General features: G+C 56.6%; 3 protein-coding genes across 4 annotated transcripts; all 3 read right to left on the reverse strand.

Annotated features, from left to right (window-relative positions):
* Positions 1-1162: 1162 nt before the first annotated feature.
* Positions 1163-3042, reverse strand: GALR3 (galanin receptor 3). The gene is made up of 2 exons (XM_063075858.1): positions 2684-3042; positions 1163-1953 (listed from the first exon to the last, which is right to left on the reverse strand). The coding sequence occupies exons 1-2, from the start codon at positions 3040-3042 to the stop codon at positions 1182-1184; spliced, it is 1131 nt and encodes a 376-aa protein (XP_062931928.1). The 3' UTR covers positions 1163-1181.
* Positions 3043-7502: 4460 nt separating this feature from the next.
* On the reverse strand, positions 7503-13753 carry GCAT (glycine C-acetyltransferase). Of its 2 annotated transcripts, none has more exons than XM_063075857.1 (9): positions 13558-13753; positions 12022-12152; positions 10452-10553; positions 9714-9860; positions 9042-9196; positions 8860-8942; positions 8512-8683; positions 8067-8188; positions 7503-7795 (listed from the first exon to the last, which is right to left on the reverse strand). In XM_063075857.1, exons 1-9 carry the CDS (start codon positions 13751-13753, stop codon positions 7644-7646), a joined length of 1260 nt encoding a protein of 419 aa, XP_062931927.1. In that variant the 3' UTR covers positions 7503-7643. The 2 variants fall into 2 exon arrangements, with proteins under 2 accessions (XP_062931927.1, XP_062931926.1); XM_063075856.1 differs by having other exon boundaries at positions 12022-12230.
* Positions 13754-14274: 521 nt separating this feature from the next.
* LOC134361123 (histone H1.0) lies at positions 14275-16455 on the reverse strand. The gene has a single exon (XM_063076065.1). It carries the CDS (start codon positions 16154-16156, stop codon positions 15572-15574), a length of 585 nt encoding a protein of 194 aa, XP_062932135.1. The 5' UTR covers positions 16157-16455; the 3' UTR covers positions 14275-15571.
* Between the last annotated feature and the right edge of the window lie 3493 nt (positions 16456-19948).

The following is a 19948-nucleotide window of genomic DNA, read 5'->3' on the forward strand; positions in this document are numbered from 1 at the left end:
CAGCTCTGAAACCTTCCAGACTGATTTATCGGTTAATTAGCGGGTTTCTACAGCCACAGACTTCCCCAGCTGTGTGCAGAGATAAGGGAGGGAGGGGGCCACGGGGCAGCCAGGGCCTGAAGGAATAATGTAAGGTGTTTGGCTCAGGACATGGATCCAGGACTTGATGCCCAGGGGAAGCCTATCTGGACCCACTGGCCTAAGAACCAGAAAAGAACTCTTAAGGAAGGGGGCTGGGAGCCCTCTAAGGTTTGCCAAGCTGCAGGTTTGGAAAAGAGAATCAGGAAGAACCAAGGAAACCTGTGGAAACCATGGAAACTGAGAAGAGGCCCCAGAGGTGAAGGCAGGCCATTGAGTCGCAAAAATTAGACAGCCATGGGTTTGAATCCAACCTCTGCCAAACATTAGCTGTGCGATCTTGGGCAAACCACTCAAGCATCTCTGGTCCTTGATTTCTACATTCGTTTTTGTTTTGTGGCTGGCTGGTGCAGGGATCCAAACCCTTGACCTTAGTGTTACAAGGATATGCTCTAACCAACTGAGCAGACCCGCCAGTCTCCACATTTGTAAAGTGGGGCTAATTATACCTCCCTTGAAAAACTGTTCTAGTAATTAAAGAACGTAGCACCCTGTGAGATACACAGCAAGTGCTTAATAAATCTTTCCTACGTTAGGAGGCTCAGTTCACTCAGGAGAGTGTGGTGCTCATAACACCAAGGTCAAGGGTTCGGATCCCCAGACCAGCCAACTACCAAAAATAAGTAAATAAATGTTTGCTATATTAGCTGCTAGTATTAAATTACCTGGGACAGAGCTTGGAACCAAGACGGGGCTAGGTAACAGGTGGCGGAGTAAACAGGGCCTGGAAGGTACCCACCGAGTAGGAGAGATGGGCAGAGGGGCTGCCCTCCCGCCAGGCTGGCTTTGGACAGAGTCTGGGGTGCCCTGCCCGGGGGCTTCGCCTGACTGGCCCCATTTTCACCGCCCGGTGTGTCCACGTGGCTGGAGCCCCAGCTCAGCCACCGCTCCGCTGTGGAGCTTGGACAAGTCGCTCTGCTCTCTGAGTGCTCCTCAGAGGGCTCCTGGCCTTGGCCCCATCCCCTAGCCCGGTGGCTTCCTGCCCTCGGGAAGAGGGCTGACAGACAGACGGACAGACACCTAGCAGAGTGCAGGAGGCAAGTTTATTCCGGTCCTCGGGCGAAGAGGGCTTGGCTTGGGGCGGGCTCCTCCCTGGGCTCCGCGCCCCAGCCACCGCCCTCGGGCCACCTCCCACCCGGCCGGGCGTCCCCGGGGCAGCCGGCGGGGCCTGAGGACTCGGGGCGGATGCGACGGAGGGCGCGGCGGGCCCCCGGTGGGCAGCGCGCGCGGTGGCGGCGGCGGCGGCGGCCACAGGGCCACAGGCGACGGAGGCGAGCGCGGAAGTGGCGCGAGGCGAGCGCGTAGACGAGCGGGTTGATGCAGGAGTTGGCGTAGGCGAGGCAGTGCGAGGCCAGGCGGCAGGCGTAGGTGGCCGGGCTGAAGGCGAAGCGGCCGTACCAGAAGCAGAGGATGAGCGCGTGGTGCGGGCCCCAGCACAGGGCGTAGAGCGCGGCCACCGCCAGCATGGCGCGCCCCGCGCGGCCCGTGGCCCGCCGCCGCGCCTCGGCCGCCGCCGCCCCCGCGGGGCCCACGGCGGCCCACAGGAAGCGCAGCGTGCGCCCGTAGGCCAGGCTCACCACGGCCACCGGCAGCAGGTAGCCGGCGGCGAAGGTGGCCACGTCGAGGGCGCGCCGGCGCGCGTCCTCCCAGGCGGGCACGCAGAGCTCGAGCGCGCCGTAGCGCACCGTGCCGTAGTAGCTGAGGTAGGGCGCCGAGAAGAGCGCCGCCAGCAGCCACACCAGCGCCACCGCCGCGCGGCCGTGGCGCGGCGTGCGCAGGGCCCGCGAGCGCAGAGGGTGCCGCACCGCCAGGTACCTGCGGGCGGACGCCGGGTCAGCGCGGCCGGAGGCTGGGCGCCCTCCCCGCCGCGACCCGCAGCCACGCCCGGCTCTGTGTCTGTGGCCCGGGCGGGCCTCGACTCCCGCGCCTGAACAGTGGGGCTGGGGGTGAGGATTAAGGGTGTTAGCTCGCCAAGTGCGTAGAGCAGTGCCTGGCACGGAGCAAGGGCTGAATCGCTGTTAGATGCTATTTATAGAATTATTTTACGTAGGAGTCAGATGAGGCTCAGAGAGAAGTGACTTGCCCAAGGTCATCAGCTAGGGAGTCTGGATTGGATCCCGTTTCAAGCTGTGGAAGCAGGTGTGAGCACAGCCTGAGCCAGGTGTGGGCAATTATAAAATATCTAATGAATGCGTTCCTGGTTTCCTTTGCCGTTTTTTTTTTTTTTTTTTTTTTTTTTTTAACACAGAGCACTTACTATGTGCCAGGGCCTGTGTTGACACTTGAGACACAGAAATGTCCTCTGGAAGCTCCCAAGGGAGGTGTGGGGGAGAGTAACATAGTCCTCCCAAGCGGAAAGAAAATGAAAAGAAACCAAGCGTGCCCTGCAGATACCCAGAGGCTGGTTGCAGGGGGCGAGAGAGCTTTCCTTCCCTCACTCCCACCTCCCTTTTGGGTCCCCCATTCTGTTTTTCCTAAGGTCAATGAGAATCCGTTCGGGCCTTCCTTTCCTGGCCCGGCCCCGCCCAGCCCAGGCACCGCGCACCTGTCCACCGAGACTGCGGCCAGCGTGAAGCTGCTGGCGTACATGGTGAGGTAGATGAGCAGGTGCACGGCCTTGCAGACCAGGGCCCCAAAGAGCCAGGCGTCCAGCGTGTAGATGGCGGCCTGGAAGGGCACGCAGCACAGGATGAAGCAGAGGTCGGCTACTGCCAGGTTGAGGATGAACAGATCCGTGGTACTGCCCCGCTCCTGCCAGGCACTGGGGCCAGGCTGTAGCAGCACCGCCAGCACCAGCCCATTGCCCACTGTGCCCAGCAGGAAGATTAGAGCAAAGATCACAGGCACAGCCACAGCCCCCACACTCCCTGGGCTGTCCAGCGAAATGTTCTGGACATCCGCCATCTCCCCATCAGTTGGGTACCTGGGGAAGAGAAGCTGGAGCACTCAGGCAGGAGCTCCCAGCTCTGGTCACGTGACCAGGGGTCTAGTTCCCCCAGTCTGGCCAGGTGTCCTGGGCTGGAAGATCCTGGGAGACTGGGGAGGGAAGAGCAGAGCCAAAAGTCACCACTGAGACCCACTGTGTGAGCAAGCCCCTGAGACAGTCACATTGGTGTTGCGGGGGGGGGGGGGGCTCAGTTTCCTAGGGAACACCCCTATAGCCTAGGGTGTAGAGAACTGCTTAGTTAATGGACACCTTCAACCCATAAGGCAGGTGAAGACATGGTAGCTGGTGAGAGGGGCAGCTCCAACTCCAGAAGCAAGTATATTTTCCTTACTTCTCAATAGGGATCTGAAGCTCAGGTAAGACCCTTGAACATGGGTTCAGGACTTTTATCTGGCTACAAGCTGTAACCTCAGCAAAATACAGGTGACATCCCTGAGTCATTGGAAAATCCAGCTAGTGAAAGCTCCACAATGACAAAACTGGGAAGACCATATAGATCACTGTACCCTTTTTGCAGATGGGGAAATTGAGGCAGGGACAAAGAGAGGGGACATGGGAGGCTAATATCACACTGAATGGCAGATCTGGGGCTGCTGCTTTCCTGGTGTCCTGACTCCTAGGCTGGAGTGCTCATCTGAGAAGCTGTAATAGGTGGTGCCTCTGACAACCCGTGTGTGTGTGGTGGGGGCGGCATATGTGCACACGGTGCCCTTTCTCACCCCTGCCCCACCCCACAGTCTTCATTGCCTTCTACCTGTGGATCCCCTTGCATGCCTGGGACCACTAGGGTGGTGGGACAAATTAGGGGTATGGGAGCCAGGCAGGGAGGAGGGAAGAAAGGCAATATCTGCCCCCACCCCAGCATGCAGCAGGCCCCCAAAGCCCAGGATGGACAGCACCCACCTCAACCCTGGGCTCTGGGCCCCTGCTTGGTCCTGGGTGGAATGGCGAGGCTGGGCTGCCTCCTGGCTCGGTGGCTGCCCCGTGGTGCCTCCCTGAAGGTACAGGTCTGCCTCCTACTTCTCACTCCTCCTTTAACACCCCTCCTCTCCTCTGCCTCCTCTACTGAGCCAGACTCCCTCTGGTGTAGCCACTGGCCACCTCCTCCTCAGTCCAATTCCCCCAGGTGGCATGCTCTTCTGCCTGTCTCTGCTCTGCCTCTCTGCGTTGCTGCTGCTTCTTTCTCTTTCTGTAACCCATTGATCTCGCTGACTGAGATTCGCTTTCTAGTTAACCCTTCCATGCCCAGGGCCCAGCCCATTTCCTGTGGCCCTGACTGATGACTCCTCTCCTTTCCCCTCCCTATTCCAAGCAGGGTTCCAATCCAAGCTTAGAAAGGATTCATAATCTTGAATGGGGTTTCTTAGGCTGGGAGACCAGGACATGAGTCCCCTTTCTGCAGACTTCAGGTAGGACTCCCTCCCTCAGGGCTGGCAAATCCCTAGACCCATCCCCTTCCCTAAGCTTGTTCCAGGGGCTTAGTCCAGGTGGAAACCAGATGGTTTATGTATCTGTCCAAAGAGTCTGGCTTTACCATGAGGGCAACAGGGAACTAGTGGAGGTTCCAGAGCAGGGACATGACCTGCACATTTTATTCTGTAAGAAGTTTATTATGGCTTGGGGTGAAAAGGATGGACAGAGGGGGACAGATTTGAGTGCCCTGTTAGGAGCCTCTTGTCCAGACAAGAGCCAAAGAGATAAATAGGTCTTGGTGAATGGCCATGTGACTCAGTCATAGGGTTCTGGCCTGAACCCCTTGGAGGAGTGGGCCACATGGCCACTAGGGAGGCTAGTACTTGGGGAGTGAGGCATACTGGATTTAGTGACAAGGATGTTGGTGAAACTGGGCAAGCATAGTGAGGACAAAAGGTGGTCTGCAGTGAGTTAAGGGAAGGAGAGAAAAGGTGGTAGGGACTGAGGACAGAGTCTTTCTAGAAGCTGGCAGGGGGAGGTGGCATCAAGGGGAAATTTGTAAAAGGGGAGAGAGAACTGTGAGGGGCACTGATGGAGCCAGGACTGGCATTCCAGGCCTGAGAAGCTGGGGAAGATACTCTTCAGAAGCAGCTCCTGGAAGCCCCCTGGGTGTTTGCCAGAGCTCAGAGGTGCTTCTCTAAAGCCTGTCACCCTCCCCAGATGAAGAGACCCACTGGATTGAAACTATTAGGAATCACATCTAGACTCTCCAAACCCGAATTCAGAACCATCAGAATTGAATTAAAGAATCAGAATTGTAGAATCTTATGATCACTGAACAGCGGAATTGTAAGATTCTAGACTCAGTGTGGTGGGATTTTGGAATGATTGACAGATTTACAACCACTCTGCATGAAAGTAATGGACCTTTCGACTCCCAGAAGCCTGGGCACACAAATGTGTATGCCTGAGCCCTGGAACAAGGTGGAAATCCCCTAAGACCCATGACACATTGTCCTCCTGCCCCTTAGGAGCCTCCAGCCCACAAAGCCCCTTCTTGCCCTGGGTTGGACTCTGGCAAACAGCTCCCAGCAGTGGCAAGGCTGAGTTGATATGATAGCAGAGGTAGAGGGAAGGAGGACAGAGGTGATCACAGAGTGCAGCCGTGGGGCAGGCAGAACCAGTGCGCCATCAGAGCCTCAGCCCCAGTGTACTCCTGATGCCACCTAGTGCTGCTTCTGGCAGCGGAGGTCTTGAATTTGGTACCAACGCAGAGGACATGGACAGCGCACCCTGGGAGTGGTCCCCAGACTTGCAGCTGATCCATGGCAGTCCCTGGGGCCCTGCGCAGCCCTATAGCTTGTCGTGGGCATTCAGCGACTACCAGTTCATGCCTAAGCTGAAATACGTGTGCTCAGAGCAGCTGCTGCACCTGCTGGGCACTTCCTATGACCCTTTCTGGGTGGTGGTGGAGGAGCTGCGTGGTGGCCAATGGTGTGGAACGCTGTCGTGGCCAGCTGGTACAGGAGGTTGCAGCTCTGGGGAGTTGCAGAAGCGGGAGGAGATTGACCTGGGCACCATTCTGGCCCCACTGGGTACACCACAACGACTGCAACCCATTGTCCCGTGGCTGCTCTTGGGGCATGAGCTGCCGGCCTGTGCAGGCCACATACATCCAGCTGCTGGCCTGGCACTGCTGGCTGAGTGCAGCCCACTTACACTCCCTGCATCAGTGCGCCTGGCGCCAGGTGCCCTACTCTGTGGCAGTGGCCTGCAAGTGTTTGTGCTGCTGATTTGACCACAGCTGTCCCCCTCCCCTCCTGCTGGGCTGCATTCTTCCCACACCAGGAGCTTCTGGACCGGACTCAAGCTCCCCCTGTTGCAGGCTAGGATTCCCACAATCTCACCTTTAAGATCCTACAGGATTGGGCTCACCGAGATCATCTGTCCCAATGTGTCTGGGCAAAGGGGCGGGCTGCCAGAGACGTGGGCCTGGTTCCAAGTCATTAATGAAAAGGGGTCTTTCATCCTCAGTCTCACCCCAAGCCAAGTATGAGCTTCTAAGGCCATGGAACCCACTCCCCACCCCTGTCCACACTGGGTGCCACCAAGGCTGAGCAGTGAAGGCAATGGAGACCCCCTCCTCCTGTGGCGTCTGTAAAAAGACCAGGGCAGCGACTATGGGAAGGAGATTGGCATCTCCATTAAGGGAACGGCGAGCTATTGTGGGGGACAAGGGAGGATGGGGCCTTGACAGCAGCAAATTGTCTCTCCTGGCCTTGCCTGCAGGGCCACCCAATAGCTGCTGTCGAGGCCCCTCAGTCTGGAGGGGGTGGGGCAAGCTGGCAGTGGCTGGAACCTGAGTCCGCTGCGCCCCCTGGTGGCTGTCAGGCCTTAGGGCTTGGAACCGAGATGGTGGGGCCCCAGACCTTCCCATAACACCCGCTGTCGGTACAGTCACAGCCAGGGAACTGAAGCACACGCGAGGAATGGGGCTTACCCGAAACTATAGAGTCAGGGACCATGTGGGCTAGAACACAGGGTTCAAGACTGCCAGGGGCCTCTCCAGTGGTGACCCACATTCATTCTTTGGGGCCTGACTCCTCTCTTCTCCCAAATGTGGGTTTGGACACCCAGCCTCCTCTTATGTGGGCAGCTGTAAGACATCCTTTGGAAGGGGAGCGGAGGACAAGGTGTTCAAGGCTAGACTCGGGGCTGCAGAGTAGAGGGTGGGTGGCATGGGAAAGGGCCTGCAGGGCTGGTTCTCAGCTGCCCTCCACAGCAGCACAGAATCCAACTGAGCCAAACAGTGGCCCCTGACTATTTTCCAGATGCCTGGGTCCCGTCTTAATTTGGGGGAGGTCAGCTCTGAGCTCTGTAGTCCTCAGGAGCTGCCTTCAGAGCTCCAACTCCTGCCTGATGCTTCACCTGCCACAGGACGGGGCCTGTGAATAAAGCAGACCAAAGACTCACAGCCGGTTCTCACACTGTTATTTCACTCTCGTGGCCATAGGCACAGGCCTCATCCCAGCCCAGCCCTAAGACTTTGGTTCAGGGCTCAGAGCCTCTGGCCTGTACTGACAAAAGGCTCCTTTTGTTGCTGTGGTGGTAGGTGGACCTTGGCTCTGCGTGTCCCTACCCGAGCTCAGGGCAGCGCCCCATGTAGCTGCCCCACCTCCACAAAGGCCTCCACACAGCGGTCGATATCCTCCTCACTGTGCACCGCTGAGATCTGTACTCGGATCCGGGCCTTGCCCTTGGGGACCACCGGATAGCTGAACCCGATGACGAAGATGCCTGGGAGGATAGAGAACAAGGTCACACCACAGCCAGACAGGCTTGAGGGCCTGATATACAGCTCCTGCTTTCCTATAGCCCACAGAGGGCAACGGAGCTGCCTAAAGGCTCTTAGACAAGGGACTACCTCATGGCCTGGGGTATGCAAGCTTGGACAGACAGCTGGTCTAAGAGAGGCAGTAGGATGGGGGTGAGGGGTATATTCAGTCTAGGGGTTTCCCTCCCTTTCCTCTTAAGACCCACCACCAGACCTCTTGTCCGAGCCTTTTACCTCTCTTTAGCATATCATCCGCCATGCGAGAGGCAAGCCGGGCATCACCCAGCATCACAGGGCAGATGGGATGATTGGCTCCTGAGATGGTGAAGCCAGCAGCCTCCATCTTACTGCGGAACCTGTGGGCACAAGCCAAGTGTCACAGGTAGCTGGGGGGCCAGGAGCATCCATGCCCACTCCTGATGTAAAAGGGTCCACCAAAGACAGAGATACAGACCCTAAGAGGCAGAAGGGGAGCCAGGCAGAGCAAAAAGGGAGGTGAGAAGACAGGGTTGACAAAAGGAAGACACAGGATAGAAGGAGGCAGAGACAGAGAGAGGAAGGAGGTGGGCACAGAGGCAGGAGCTGTAGGCTTGGAGCTGTCTGTGGGCTGGGTAGGCATGCAGGGGCAGCTGTCACCATGCCCCACCCCAGCCTGCCCTATCCCTGCTAGGAACCGCACCGCTCGGTCTTGGCGGCCATAGACTGGACGATGGTATTGCTCTCCATGAGCAGATCCAGGGCCTTGGAGGCACAGCCAACAACAGCTGGTGGCAGACTGTTAGAGAAGAGATAGGGCCGGGCGCGTTGTCGTAGCAGGGACACCAGGGGCCCAGGTCCTGTTGTGTAGCCCCCTGAGAACAAGGGAAGAGGTGGTGGTGGCGGTAAGGGGTTGGTCAGGGGCCAGGGGCCAGAGCCTCCCCCAAGTCCCTCCTGAAAGTACAGTCCATGCTGCCCCGCCACCTTCCAAGAGGCCTCCAGGGCCCTGCATGTGGATAAGGGGACCCCAGGGGCACAACACTGCAGGTACCTGATGCTCCGCCCAGCGCCTTCCCCAGGGTGGAGTTGATAATGGTGACCTGGTCCATCACACCCAGCAGCTCATCTGTGCCCCTGCAAGGGAAGCTCCCCTGCTGCCACTGGCCTCCTCAGCCTAGTTTCCTCCCACCCTCAGAAGCTCCGCCCCAGGCCTCAGGTGCCATATGCTCCCACCGTCCTGTGGGCCCCAGGAAGCCAGTGGCATGGCATTCATCTACGAAGACCAGGGTGCTGTATTGAGAAGCGAGGCGGCAGATCTCCTGCAGGGGTGCAATGTCGCCATCCATGGAAAAGGCTCCATCGGTGGCCACCAGGCGCAACCGATGCTTCTGCAGGGATGACATGAGCAGGTGACAGGTTCTATCATGGAGTTGGGTCAAACCACCTGCTCTTTGTGCTGCTTGGGGCTCTTAAGAGCTCACTCTGCCCCAGTGCCCAGCACAGAGGTGGGCACACAGGTACCACCGTCTTGGGGCTGGACCGTCCTCTCCCTCATCTGTGCCTATCTGAATCTTACCCATCTCTTCCAGGGAAGTCAGGGAGCCACGCTTAGTCCTGGCAGTGAGAATGGTCTCAGGTCTACACTCCTGTGCGAGGCCTCAGAGAGCGGGCCAAGTCCTATCCACATGCCCACTCCAGCCTTATGCCTAGTAGAAGGTGCTTGCTAAAACTCAAGGCAGCATGGTGCAATGGCAGAAAGCTTTGGGTTCAAATCTTGGCTGTTTCAAACTTTCAGACTGCTTGTCTGTGGGTGAGGAGTTAGCATCTCCAAGCCTCACCTCCTTCACTGGGGGAGGCTGAAGGTAAGCCTACTCCTTGCCCCTATAACCCTGGGGCCTCACCCACCTGGGCCTCCTGCAGCTTGGCTTCTAAGTCAACCATGTCCAGGTGGCGGTAGCGGTACTTGTGCGCCTTGCACAGACGGATGCCGTCAATGATGGAGGCATGGTTCAGCTCGTCTGACAGGACTGCATCCTCGGGGGTCAGCAGGGCCTGGAGGGAGGCAGTTAGGGTTGAGAGGCTGGACAGTTAGCTCAGTTGGTCAGAGTGCAGTGTCATAACACCAAAGTTAAGGGTTCAGATCCCTGTTCTGACCAGCTGCCAAACAAAACAAAACAAAATTGCAAACAGGCTTGAGCCATCACACAAACATCCTGAGGTTCTCCGTCCTCCATGACTTCCCGTAAGTCAAAATTTCACCACCATCCAAGGAGTTCCTCTCAGCAGGAAGGCGAGACACCCTCTGCCACTATCTGGGTCTCCAGAGCCCCCCAGCAGTGGGCTGGACCAGGGCCCTGCTCTAGTGAGAGCAGGCAAGAACATGTTTGGTGAGCACCAGGCCCCTGTCGCCCTGCCTTCCAGCTGATGTAGGTAACCCCGACAGTGGTATGGAAGCTGGGCTCCTTGCAAGCCCCAGGATTCCTCCTGGAGCACCTACCTGGCCCAGCATGACCTCCACAGTACATGGGCACTGAAGCCTCTAGGCATGGCACTGGCATCCTGCCAGGTTCTCCTGGAGTGCCTATCCCCAAGCCTTCCACAGCTTAGTAGGCCCCACCAATTCCCACCCACAGCCCAACGCACCTCAAAGAGGCCCGCGTTGGCATCGAAACAGCTGGGATAGAGGATGGCATCCTCCCGCTGGTGGAAGTGGGCTATCTTTGCTTCTAGATTCTTGTGGATGCTCTGAAAAAAGTGAGTGGGACAGGTGTTAATGCCTGTGGGGCCCATGGGACAAATCCTGGGAGACAGAGCTTAGAGAGCCACAAACAGACCCAAGGCCTGCAGCCTCAGCTTCTCCCGCCTGTCTGCACCACATGGATTACCCCAGAGCCAATAGGAATCTGACAGATGGTTCCCACTGAGGAGTCAGGGACTTCCTGGGTGGATTTTTGTTTTGTAGTGGTGTCTAATGGTAGAATTATGATTGCTGATGGGAAAGGAAGATGTGTCTTCCTAACATCAAACTGAGTGCCTTTTCTGGTTGCTTAATGGCAAAGAAGGTTACATAAGTTACTCTGGGTTCACTTGGGCCTCTAATTCTTAGATTTGAAAGCTGTTTGGTTTGGGTGAGAGTTTTGTTGGAAAGTGCCTGGCTATTAGTCAGGAATTCTGCCTCTGAAATTCATTTCATCTTTACCTTTATGAGAGGACAGATAATGATAATCACAAGTAGTCAAGAGCATGAACTCCTGAGCCAAGCTGTCTGGGTTTAAATTCTATGACAGACTGTGTGCCTTTGGGCAAAACACTTAACTTCTCTGGGCCTCAATGTCCTCATTTCAATAACAGGGATGAAAATAGCACATATCACTTAGGATTGTTATGATGATTAATGAGTTAATACTTGTAATGTTCTTAAAAAGAGTACCTGACACACATTAAGCACTATATATATATATATATATATATATATATATATATATATATATTTTTTTTAAAGATGACTGGTAAGGGGATCTTAATCCTTGACTTGGTGTTGTCAGCACCACACTCTCTCAAGTGAGCTGACCGGCCATCCGTATGTAGGGATCTGAACCCATGGCCTTGGTGTTATCAGCACCACACTCTCCCGAGTGAGCCACGGGCTGGCCCTTATAAGTTTCATGTTTATATAAATTTATTTTGTAACATTTACAAAATAATTAATAGGCCATATTTATTGAGAGCTACTACGTGCCAAGCACTGTCCTAAGCATTTTTTAAGTTTATTAACTAACTTTAACTTGTAACAATCCTATTAAGTACTATTATCTGCATTTTACCAATGATGGGATTAAGACACTTGCCCAAGGTAACAAAGCTAATAAATGGCAGCACTGGAAACCGAGCACAGGCAGAATAGCTCCAGAACCCTAGATCTCAATCCCTGCCTTCTATTCTTTTCCTGTAGAGGGACAGGAGTAAGAAACTCTGTTCTGCAGGTAGGGAAACGAATGCTCAGGAAGGAAAGTTTTCTTGCCCAAGGCTTCTGAGCAAAACTGATTTGCACCCAGCCTTTCTACCAGACAGCTCTGGGGCTAACAGTGGACCCAGAGTCCTGGGATGGGATGAGCTGAGCTGGCTAAACCAGTCCTGCTGACTGTGGGAAACAGGCAGCTGGGGTCAATGCCCAACCATGGGAACAATGCCCCCCCCAACACCTGCTGTGTACCTGGGTCCCACAGATGAAGCGGACAGAGCTAAGGCCAGCTCCAAATTCCTTCATAGCCTGCAGACCTGCCTGGATCACCTCGGGGTGGCTGCTCAAGCCCAGGTAGTTGTTGGCACAGAAGTTAAGGATTCCTGAAGTGGAGGAGAGGAGATGGACACAACGGGTCAGGCAGGGCAAGGAAGGGCCTGGAAAGGTGATGGTGGTAGGCCCTAGAGAAACAGTCCAGAGAGGAAAGGAACCTGGATTCACTCTTGAGGAGGCAACAACCACACAGTACAACCCATCTGGGACACAGGCCAGGGTGGGAAGCTGGGGCCCCCAGGAGGAACTGAATCTGACAGGAGAGGGAGGAGAGGAAAGGATTCTCTCTCAGTGCAGCACCTTGAAAGATGAGAGGTTTAAACTCTGGCTTTGAATCACATTCTACCCAAGCATGAACCCAGCCCTTCCTCACAGACTGCTTCTGTCCCTGAAGACCACCACCGACCCCTCATCTGGGCTTTGGTTTCCTCATGAGTAAAAGAAGAGCGCTGAGCCAGATACCCGCTGCAGTCCTCAAACTCCACAGTTTACTTTGCTGCCTGGTACAGAACCACATCCCCAAAGGGGGTGCCTTTGAGACCCCAGTACCTGATTTACAAAGCTCAAAGTGAACACAGCTGACCTGAGCAGAAAACTGAGGCTGAGGAGGGAAAGATTCACACAGCCTGGGAAGGGCAAAAACAGGATGAGAACGTGGGTCTCCTAATCTCCCATCTTTTGAACCTTCTCCAAGCTTCCCCTTGGGGAATCAGGGATTTCCTGGGACCTCCATCTTACAAATGAGTAGGACAGCACCAAGGACTCCGTGCTATTTCCTGGGCAGAAGGCAGCCTAGCAGGCCTGGCACAAATGAGATGGGCAGTGACCACTGGTTAGAATGAAATAAGGGACACCTGGCAGGGCCAATTCATCATGTCATTTCTGCAGCAGCCCCAGACCCCTTGCTGGCTGTGACTGGCCAGGAAATGGGCCTCTCTGGCCAGTTAGCCAACCTTCCCGCCAGTATCCCAGCTCTGCCTGCAGCTGGCTGGGGGCTTCTGAGCAAGCCGCTTCACGTCTCTGAGCGTCAGCTTCTTCGTTTGTTAAGATGGGATTCGACATTCCCACGTCTAGAGATCAGCAGGAGTCCACGTGCAGCAACTAGTGGAGGTCTTCACAAAGCAGCCGCCTTCCCACCGCCCTTCCTTGGAAGCCGCCTGTGTCTCTCTCTTTTTCTCACATTCTCACGGGGCTGGATCTCGACCGAGTCCTGCCCTCTGCAGCAGAAAGGTGCTGAAGGGCAAATCACCTCCCTCTGTCGAAACGGGCTTAACCAGGTTAGCGTTAACACTGGGAAGCCATAGAGTCGGCCTGAGAGATGGGAAGGGGACCGGTAACTACGTGTGCAGGTGCCGCCCACCCCGTCCCGCCTCCAGGACCTCCATTCCAGCTCAAGCTCCAGTAGGGCCCTCGCACACTCGGCCAGGTCCGACGACTCCCGGGAGGGGACGTTACCTCCGGAGACGCCGTCCACATGGATGTGCGGACCCTGACGGGACGTGATGACCCGCTCACTCTTCCAGGTGCCGGCCCCGCGGATCCTTTCCAGCTCCCCCTCCAGGATGCCGCGCAGCTGGGCCAGCGCTGACCGCGCGCGGCGGCCGCGGGGGGCCGGGTAGAGCGCCGCGTGCCAGGCACGGCCAGCCCACATCGCGCCCTCCTCGCCCGAGCGCACCTGCCCGCCCGGGTGCAGTGCTCACTGCGACCGCCGCTTGCTCACGTGGCCGGGGACCAGACCCCGGCAGCCAATCAGAGCGAGAAAGGCCCACTGGGGAGGCGGGCCCGGAGTGGCCAGGCGGGGCATGGAGGGGTCCGCCAAGGACGAAAGTGGATTGATTTGTAAGTTGAGACAGCAGAGGTCGGTGCTGGGGGAGGGGAGGGGAGCGGGCGGAGGAAGCCGCGTCAGGGCCCAGCCCCCCAGAGTCCCCACCCCCCGCCCACACACCCACCTCTCGGAAGGAAAGGGTTGCCTGCCGGACCCCAAAGGCTCAGGAGCCTAGGAGCAGGGTGGGGCACATTCTGCACCCTCCAGCCCTAAGGTTTCCCGGTTGCTGTACAGCTCTTGGAACCCTCCCCCCCCATTCGCAGGTGCAAACGCCCCAAATGTCCCCTACTACCGGCCCGCCCAACTTCTCCGCAGTCTCCTCCAGTCTTAGAAGAAAAACGCACCGATCAGGTTTCTTCCTTTCCCATATTTATTTTAAAGTTAAAATTACAAAGACAGCAAATTTTTCCCGGCACAAATAACACTTGTTTAAAAAAAGGGGAGTGGGGGGAATGCGCTATTTTCCTATTTTATTAAAAATAAGAGAAAGTCAACTGTACAGGTTTTTTCTCCCAGCTCCCGGGTGTGAAACGTTAGTGCTAGCCCTAGATATTATATTTATATATATATATATATATAAATACACACACATGCACACAGACCTAGCTCTGTAAAACTACTTAGCAAATTCAAAATCGACTGCGGTATGTCTTATTGTCCACTCCCCACCCACTGCCCCCTCCCCATCTACAACTACTTAGAAAAAAACCCAGAAATAAAAAGAGGTCGGGAAGTTTTAGGTGGCTGGGGGTGTGGCTGGAGCCCCACCAAACCAAGCAAAGCCACCTCTTGTACGGGAGGAACAAAAAACCAAGGGAAGAGAAAAAAGTCCTCCTGGGACACAACCCATCAATTGTGTGGAAAAACCTAAACTTCAACAGGACACACTGAGGCACTTGGCTGACTCCCCATCATCCTTCCCCCAAAGTTTCCACTCCCGTTTAGCAAGTGACTTTGCTGAAGCCACAAAGACCCTTCAGCGGTTAGTTCCTAGTTGACTGAGGGAAGCTACAGCTCCCCTCTCCCCTTTTCTAAGACAATCTGGAGGCCACAAGGGCAGACTAGCATTAGTCAGAAGGAAACGGGTTTTGACCCCCAATGCTCACCATTGTGAGGTGGAAATCAGCCCAGAGACCGTTTTATCTACCTCCATCCTTTACTGTCTGGCTGCTGCCACCCCACCTCTCGGCCAAAGGTTCAGAAATTCTCACAAGGGGTGCCCAATTTAAAGTTCCCTGACCTTAAAAGATACTCCTACAAACCTTACAACTCCTGGGCTCCCTCTCACCTAGCCAGACAAACTATCTTGCCCGTTCTCTCCTCTCCCATCTACCTTCATAGCAAACATGTCAACAAAACACACAAAACCACCCCAATCCTTTAAACCCATTAGATTAATAGCAAATCAAAACAACAAAATATAAGTACATTCTCATCATTATACAGAGATGAGATTTCTTGTTGCTGTCCTTGAACAATTGGTTAAGGAAAAATGAACTATTCCATAAGTTCGGAGGAATCCAAATTCCATCTCTTATAAAGTCAGAATGAAAGGGGCAAAGGATGAGAATCAAGAGAGAAAAAAGGAGGAAAGTACAAAACATAGGACATAGAAAGGAGCGTCCACGAGAAAAGGCTTCATTGTCACTTCTTCTTGGCGGCCCTCTTGGCACTGGACTTTGCTTTGGGCTTCACTGGTTTGGCCTTCTTGGGCTTGGATACCTTGACTGGCTTGGCTTTGACAGTCTTGGGTTTTTTGGTTTTCTTGGGCGTGGCAGCCGGCTTCTTCTTGGCCTTCTTGACTGGAGTGGCTTTGGGTTTTTTGCTTGGGGCTTTGGAGGAAGCCTTCTTGGGCTTGGTTGCCTTCTTTGGCGTGGCCACCTTCTTGACTTCTTTCTTGGTCTTCTTGAAGGCCACTGACCTTTTGGGCTCGTCACTCTTGGCCAAACGGAAGGACCCCGAGGCACCCACCCCTTTGGTCTGCTTGAGGACACCGGTGGTGACCAGGCGCTTGATGGACAACTTGATCTGGGAGTCGGCGTTCTCACCCACCTTGTAGTGGCTCTTGATATACTTCTGGATGGACTGGCGCGAGGAGCCAGCGCGGTTCTTCTCGGCCTGGATAGCAGCCACGATCATGTCTGAGTACTTGGGGTGGTCTGTGGACTTCTTGGAGGCCTTGGCCCGCTTGGGCTTGGCAGCAGGGGCGGACGTGGAGTTGTCGGTCATGGTGGCCTGGCTGGTCCTGCTGCTGAAGGCGCCTTCCAAAGGGCCAGCCCTCGTCGGAGGCTGAGCGAAGCCCGACTCGGGATCTGCTCTAGGGCCCCTCACTACCCGGCCAGTCCGGAGTGCGGCTCTCGGGGGCGCAGGCGAGGAGTCGCTGCGTCTCCTCCGCGGCTCGGGTGGCGGGAGGGCTCGCCGGGCCGGCTCCGCGAGGCCCAGCCCCGCCGATCTGTCGCTGGGTCTCGGCGCCGGGCTCTGCCTCCGCCTCCGCCTCCTCTGCCTCCCTTTTCCCAGCTCCGCGTCTGGCGCTCGGGCGGCGCATCCGGGTATTTAGCGGCGGCGGGCGGACCGCGGTGAGGACAGGACTGCTGGCTGCCTGCTCCCGGCCCGGAATGGCGCCGCGCCGCCGCCATCTGTGTTTCTTCCGCCGAGTAAATCCGACCTTTCCCCCCGGCCCGGGCCTTCCCGCTCCCCGCCGCCGCCCGGGGCCGCTGCCTGGCTCCCTGGGCTCTCCAGCCAGGCGGCCCGCCGGCCCGGCCACCGGCCCCCGCGCCCGCCACACGCCCCAAACGGCGCCAAGGACCGCTGCTGCGCCGGCACATTTCCCCTTTGCGGGGGCCTGGCTCTGCGGGGCCCGGGAGCCCCGGTGCGGGAAACCTGTCATTGCAAAGCTCACCCCTGGAGCTACCTGGGACCCCGTTCCCGGCCCGCTGCGGGGCCCCTCGGCCCCGCGGAGCGGCCGGAAAGCAGCCCCAACTAACACACGCGGCCCCGAGCTGGGCGACTCCCAGCCGGGCTGAGCTGGGACAGGGGGGAGGGGTCGCTCCCCCGGGGTCCAGTCACCTCTCGGGGGTCACCCCTCCACGGAGCTCCCCGCACCCCTACCCCCTCTCTGTCCATGGGGCCCCCAAGGAAACTTTCGCTGGAAGAGTTGGAAGGGCACTTTCAAACTTTGTCCCTTCCCCCTCCTCTGTCGTCTCTCCCCCATCGTGCCCCCCGACCTCTGAGTCGAGGTTCCCTCCTGAGGCTGAACCCCCAGTGTTGCCTGGACTCCCTGAGAGATGAGGGAGGGCCTCTCTGGTGTCCTCCTCCCCTCAAAGACCCCACATTTACCATATATCCTAACCGGGAATTCATTTATATGCCTCCCTCAGCCTGGGAGTTTTGGGGTGTCAGAGGCAGAGCTCGCTTTCTACCACCCCTGAGGTGGGCCTAGGGGTCCAGTCCCCCTCCCAAGGCCCCTTGAAGACAGTGTGTATGGTGGGGGGGAGAGGGGTAGTCCACAATGGAGGAGCTGCCCCAAAGGATCTAACCGGAGCCGGTCCTGGGGCTCCTGGGATGAGGTCTTGAGTGCTTTGGGGACTTGGGAAAACCGAGCGCCGGGGGAGAGGTCGAAGAGCGGGTCGCGTTCCTTGGATCGTGACAATCCTCGTGAAGTGTGCAGTTCAGGAGCTGTGGCCCGGACCACCGCCATTTTGCTGGGCAGACGCAATGTCTTTGTTAAAATGCATACATCTTTTCCCCTGCTGCTTGGCAGGTGTAGACGAGATGGACAAGGGGCGCTACAATAGGGAGTCCTGGGGCTCTGGGGGACTTTGGGGGCCCAGAGGCCAGGGGAAGAGACTCCAGAGACCCCAGACCCCTTGTCTGCCGCGGACCCCCGAGTCACGTGCCGGTCCCTGTTGGCAGCGGCCCTGGGCTGGGATTCCGGGATGCCTGCTCCCTGGGCCCCCTCCCACGGCAAACTCTCGTTTATTTCTTAAGCAGAGAGACCTGTCACTCTTCACTTAAACAATACCCTGAGAGTAGGGGTTTGTAGCTGGTCGAAATGGTAAACGTGTCCCCGGTATGGCCCGGGAGCTGTTTACAGACATCGCGCCCCCCGGGATGGATTAATCCAGATGATTGGTGGAGGGCAGGGGAGGGGGAGGTCTAAGACTCGGTGTCAGATGCCTTCTCCCGGGCTTATCTCGGTGGCACAGGCTGGGAAGGGAAGCGATGAAGGGCCAGGTTAGTTCAAAAGGTCACGGTTCTTATTTCGATGATGTCAATTACCTCGAAGTTTCCTGGTTTGAAAACAAAACATTCTCGGTAGATTTGTTTTCGTTATTTTCAAAGACAATTCTCCCGGTTCCCAATAAAATTTGGATGGGGAAATACGCACCCCATATCCGAGGTGATGTTCCATCCTGCGTTCCAGAGACGTGTCGCCAGCCTCCGTCCGTGTCTTTTTTTTTTTTTTTTTTTTTCTTTTTGATGGCTGGCCTGTATGGGGATGCGAACCCTTGACTTTGGTGTTATCACACCGCACGCTAACCAACTGAGCTAACCGGCCAGCAACCCCCGCCACCCCTCCCTCATGTCTTAGAATAAGGGCTGGATAAATGTAATGACACGATGATGAATCATTTTATTTGCATGGCACATTACAGTTTGCAAAGTGCTCTTTGCGCCTGTCTCCCCAGGAGGGAGGCAATGTAATCACTACCTCTGTCACCCCCATTTTACGTAGAGGCTCCGGGATTTGGAAGGATGGGGGGGGGACCCACTGTGAGACTCAGGCTCCCTGCGACCCCGGGCCTTCATTTCATTTTGTAGCCCTCACATCCCTTGTCCCCGCCCATCCCAGAGACCTGTGAATTCTCTCCCGGAACTAAAACCCAGAAGTGGGGGGAGGGGTCGCCGCGGGTCGCTGGAGTTTCCAGCCGGCAGACACCCCTTCTCCTGCCAGGCGGCGAGATTCACCGCTCCTTCCCCTGTTCGGGGGAATTGGAGGGGGTTCCTCGGGGGTTGGGTGCAGAGTCCGAGGCCCAGGGGACAGGAGGAGGAAACGCTGCCTCCAGAATGGCTTAGCCTCGCCTCGCGAACCCTGCGGGGCCGGGGGCGCTTCTGGACTCCGGCTGGGCCCCCATCCCCGCGAAGGCCATTCTCGGGTCCCCGCCGAGCGCAGAGCCGTTTTGCAGCCGGCAAACGGCGGGACGGCCCCGCCCCTTAACTCGAGGCCCTGTAAAACCCCGGGAGCCGCAGAGCTGCGGGCGACTGCTCCTGGGAAATGTAGTTCCTGGAGCCGAGCCCCGCGCTGCGCCCCCGGCCCGCGACCCTCGGAGCTTCGGAACCGCGCGTGGGGAGGAGGGTCAGACAGCGGCCCTGCGGTGGCGCTGGGAGGACCCAGGCCTTCCCGCCGTCGCTCTCTGAGCCTCAGTCTTTTCACCTGTGAGAAAGGGGCTCTACCTCTTTCTGGGGTAGCGTGAGGGTGAAATGAAATCCTGCGTGGAAAAGTGTAAATAACATCAGAATGCCAGGGACCGTGACCTTACTAACGGCGGGGTGTGTGCGCGCGCGCGCCCGCCAGCATTATTGAGAACTTGATACACGACTTCTGACATCTGCACGTGACAGACAGGAGGCCCCCCCAAAGTTTTAATGACTCGCCCAGCACTGACAGTCTCCCAAGCCTTTCCACTGCGCCATCTGTGGTCTTGTAAGACCTTGGCAAGAGGTCCACTCATTCTGGGTTTTGGAATCGAAACGGGTTCACTTATTGTGTGCCAGGCACTGGCATAGGCACTAGGATATGGCCATGAACAACTGAGACAAGAGATCCTTGCCCTTGTGGAGATGACATCCTAATGAAGACAGATAAGAAATAGACTACATAAAGAAGTAGATTATGTAGTATGTTGGAAAGTGACCATTGCAAAGAAACGATTAAAGTAGGGTCAGAGGTCGGGTATAGGCAGTACTAAGAGAAGGTGGTTTGCAATTTTATAACTTTTTTTTGTGGGGGGGAGCTGGCTG

The sequence above is a fragment of the Cynocephalus volans genome, chromosome 12, assembly GCF_027409185.1.
Source record: "Cynocephalus volans isolate mCynVol1 chromosome 12, mCynVol1.pri, whole genome shotgun sequence".
In the NCBI taxonomy this organism is placed as follows: domain Eukaryota; kingdom Metazoa; phylum Chordata; class Mammalia; order Dermoptera; family Cynocephalidae; genus Cynocephalus; species Cynocephalus volans.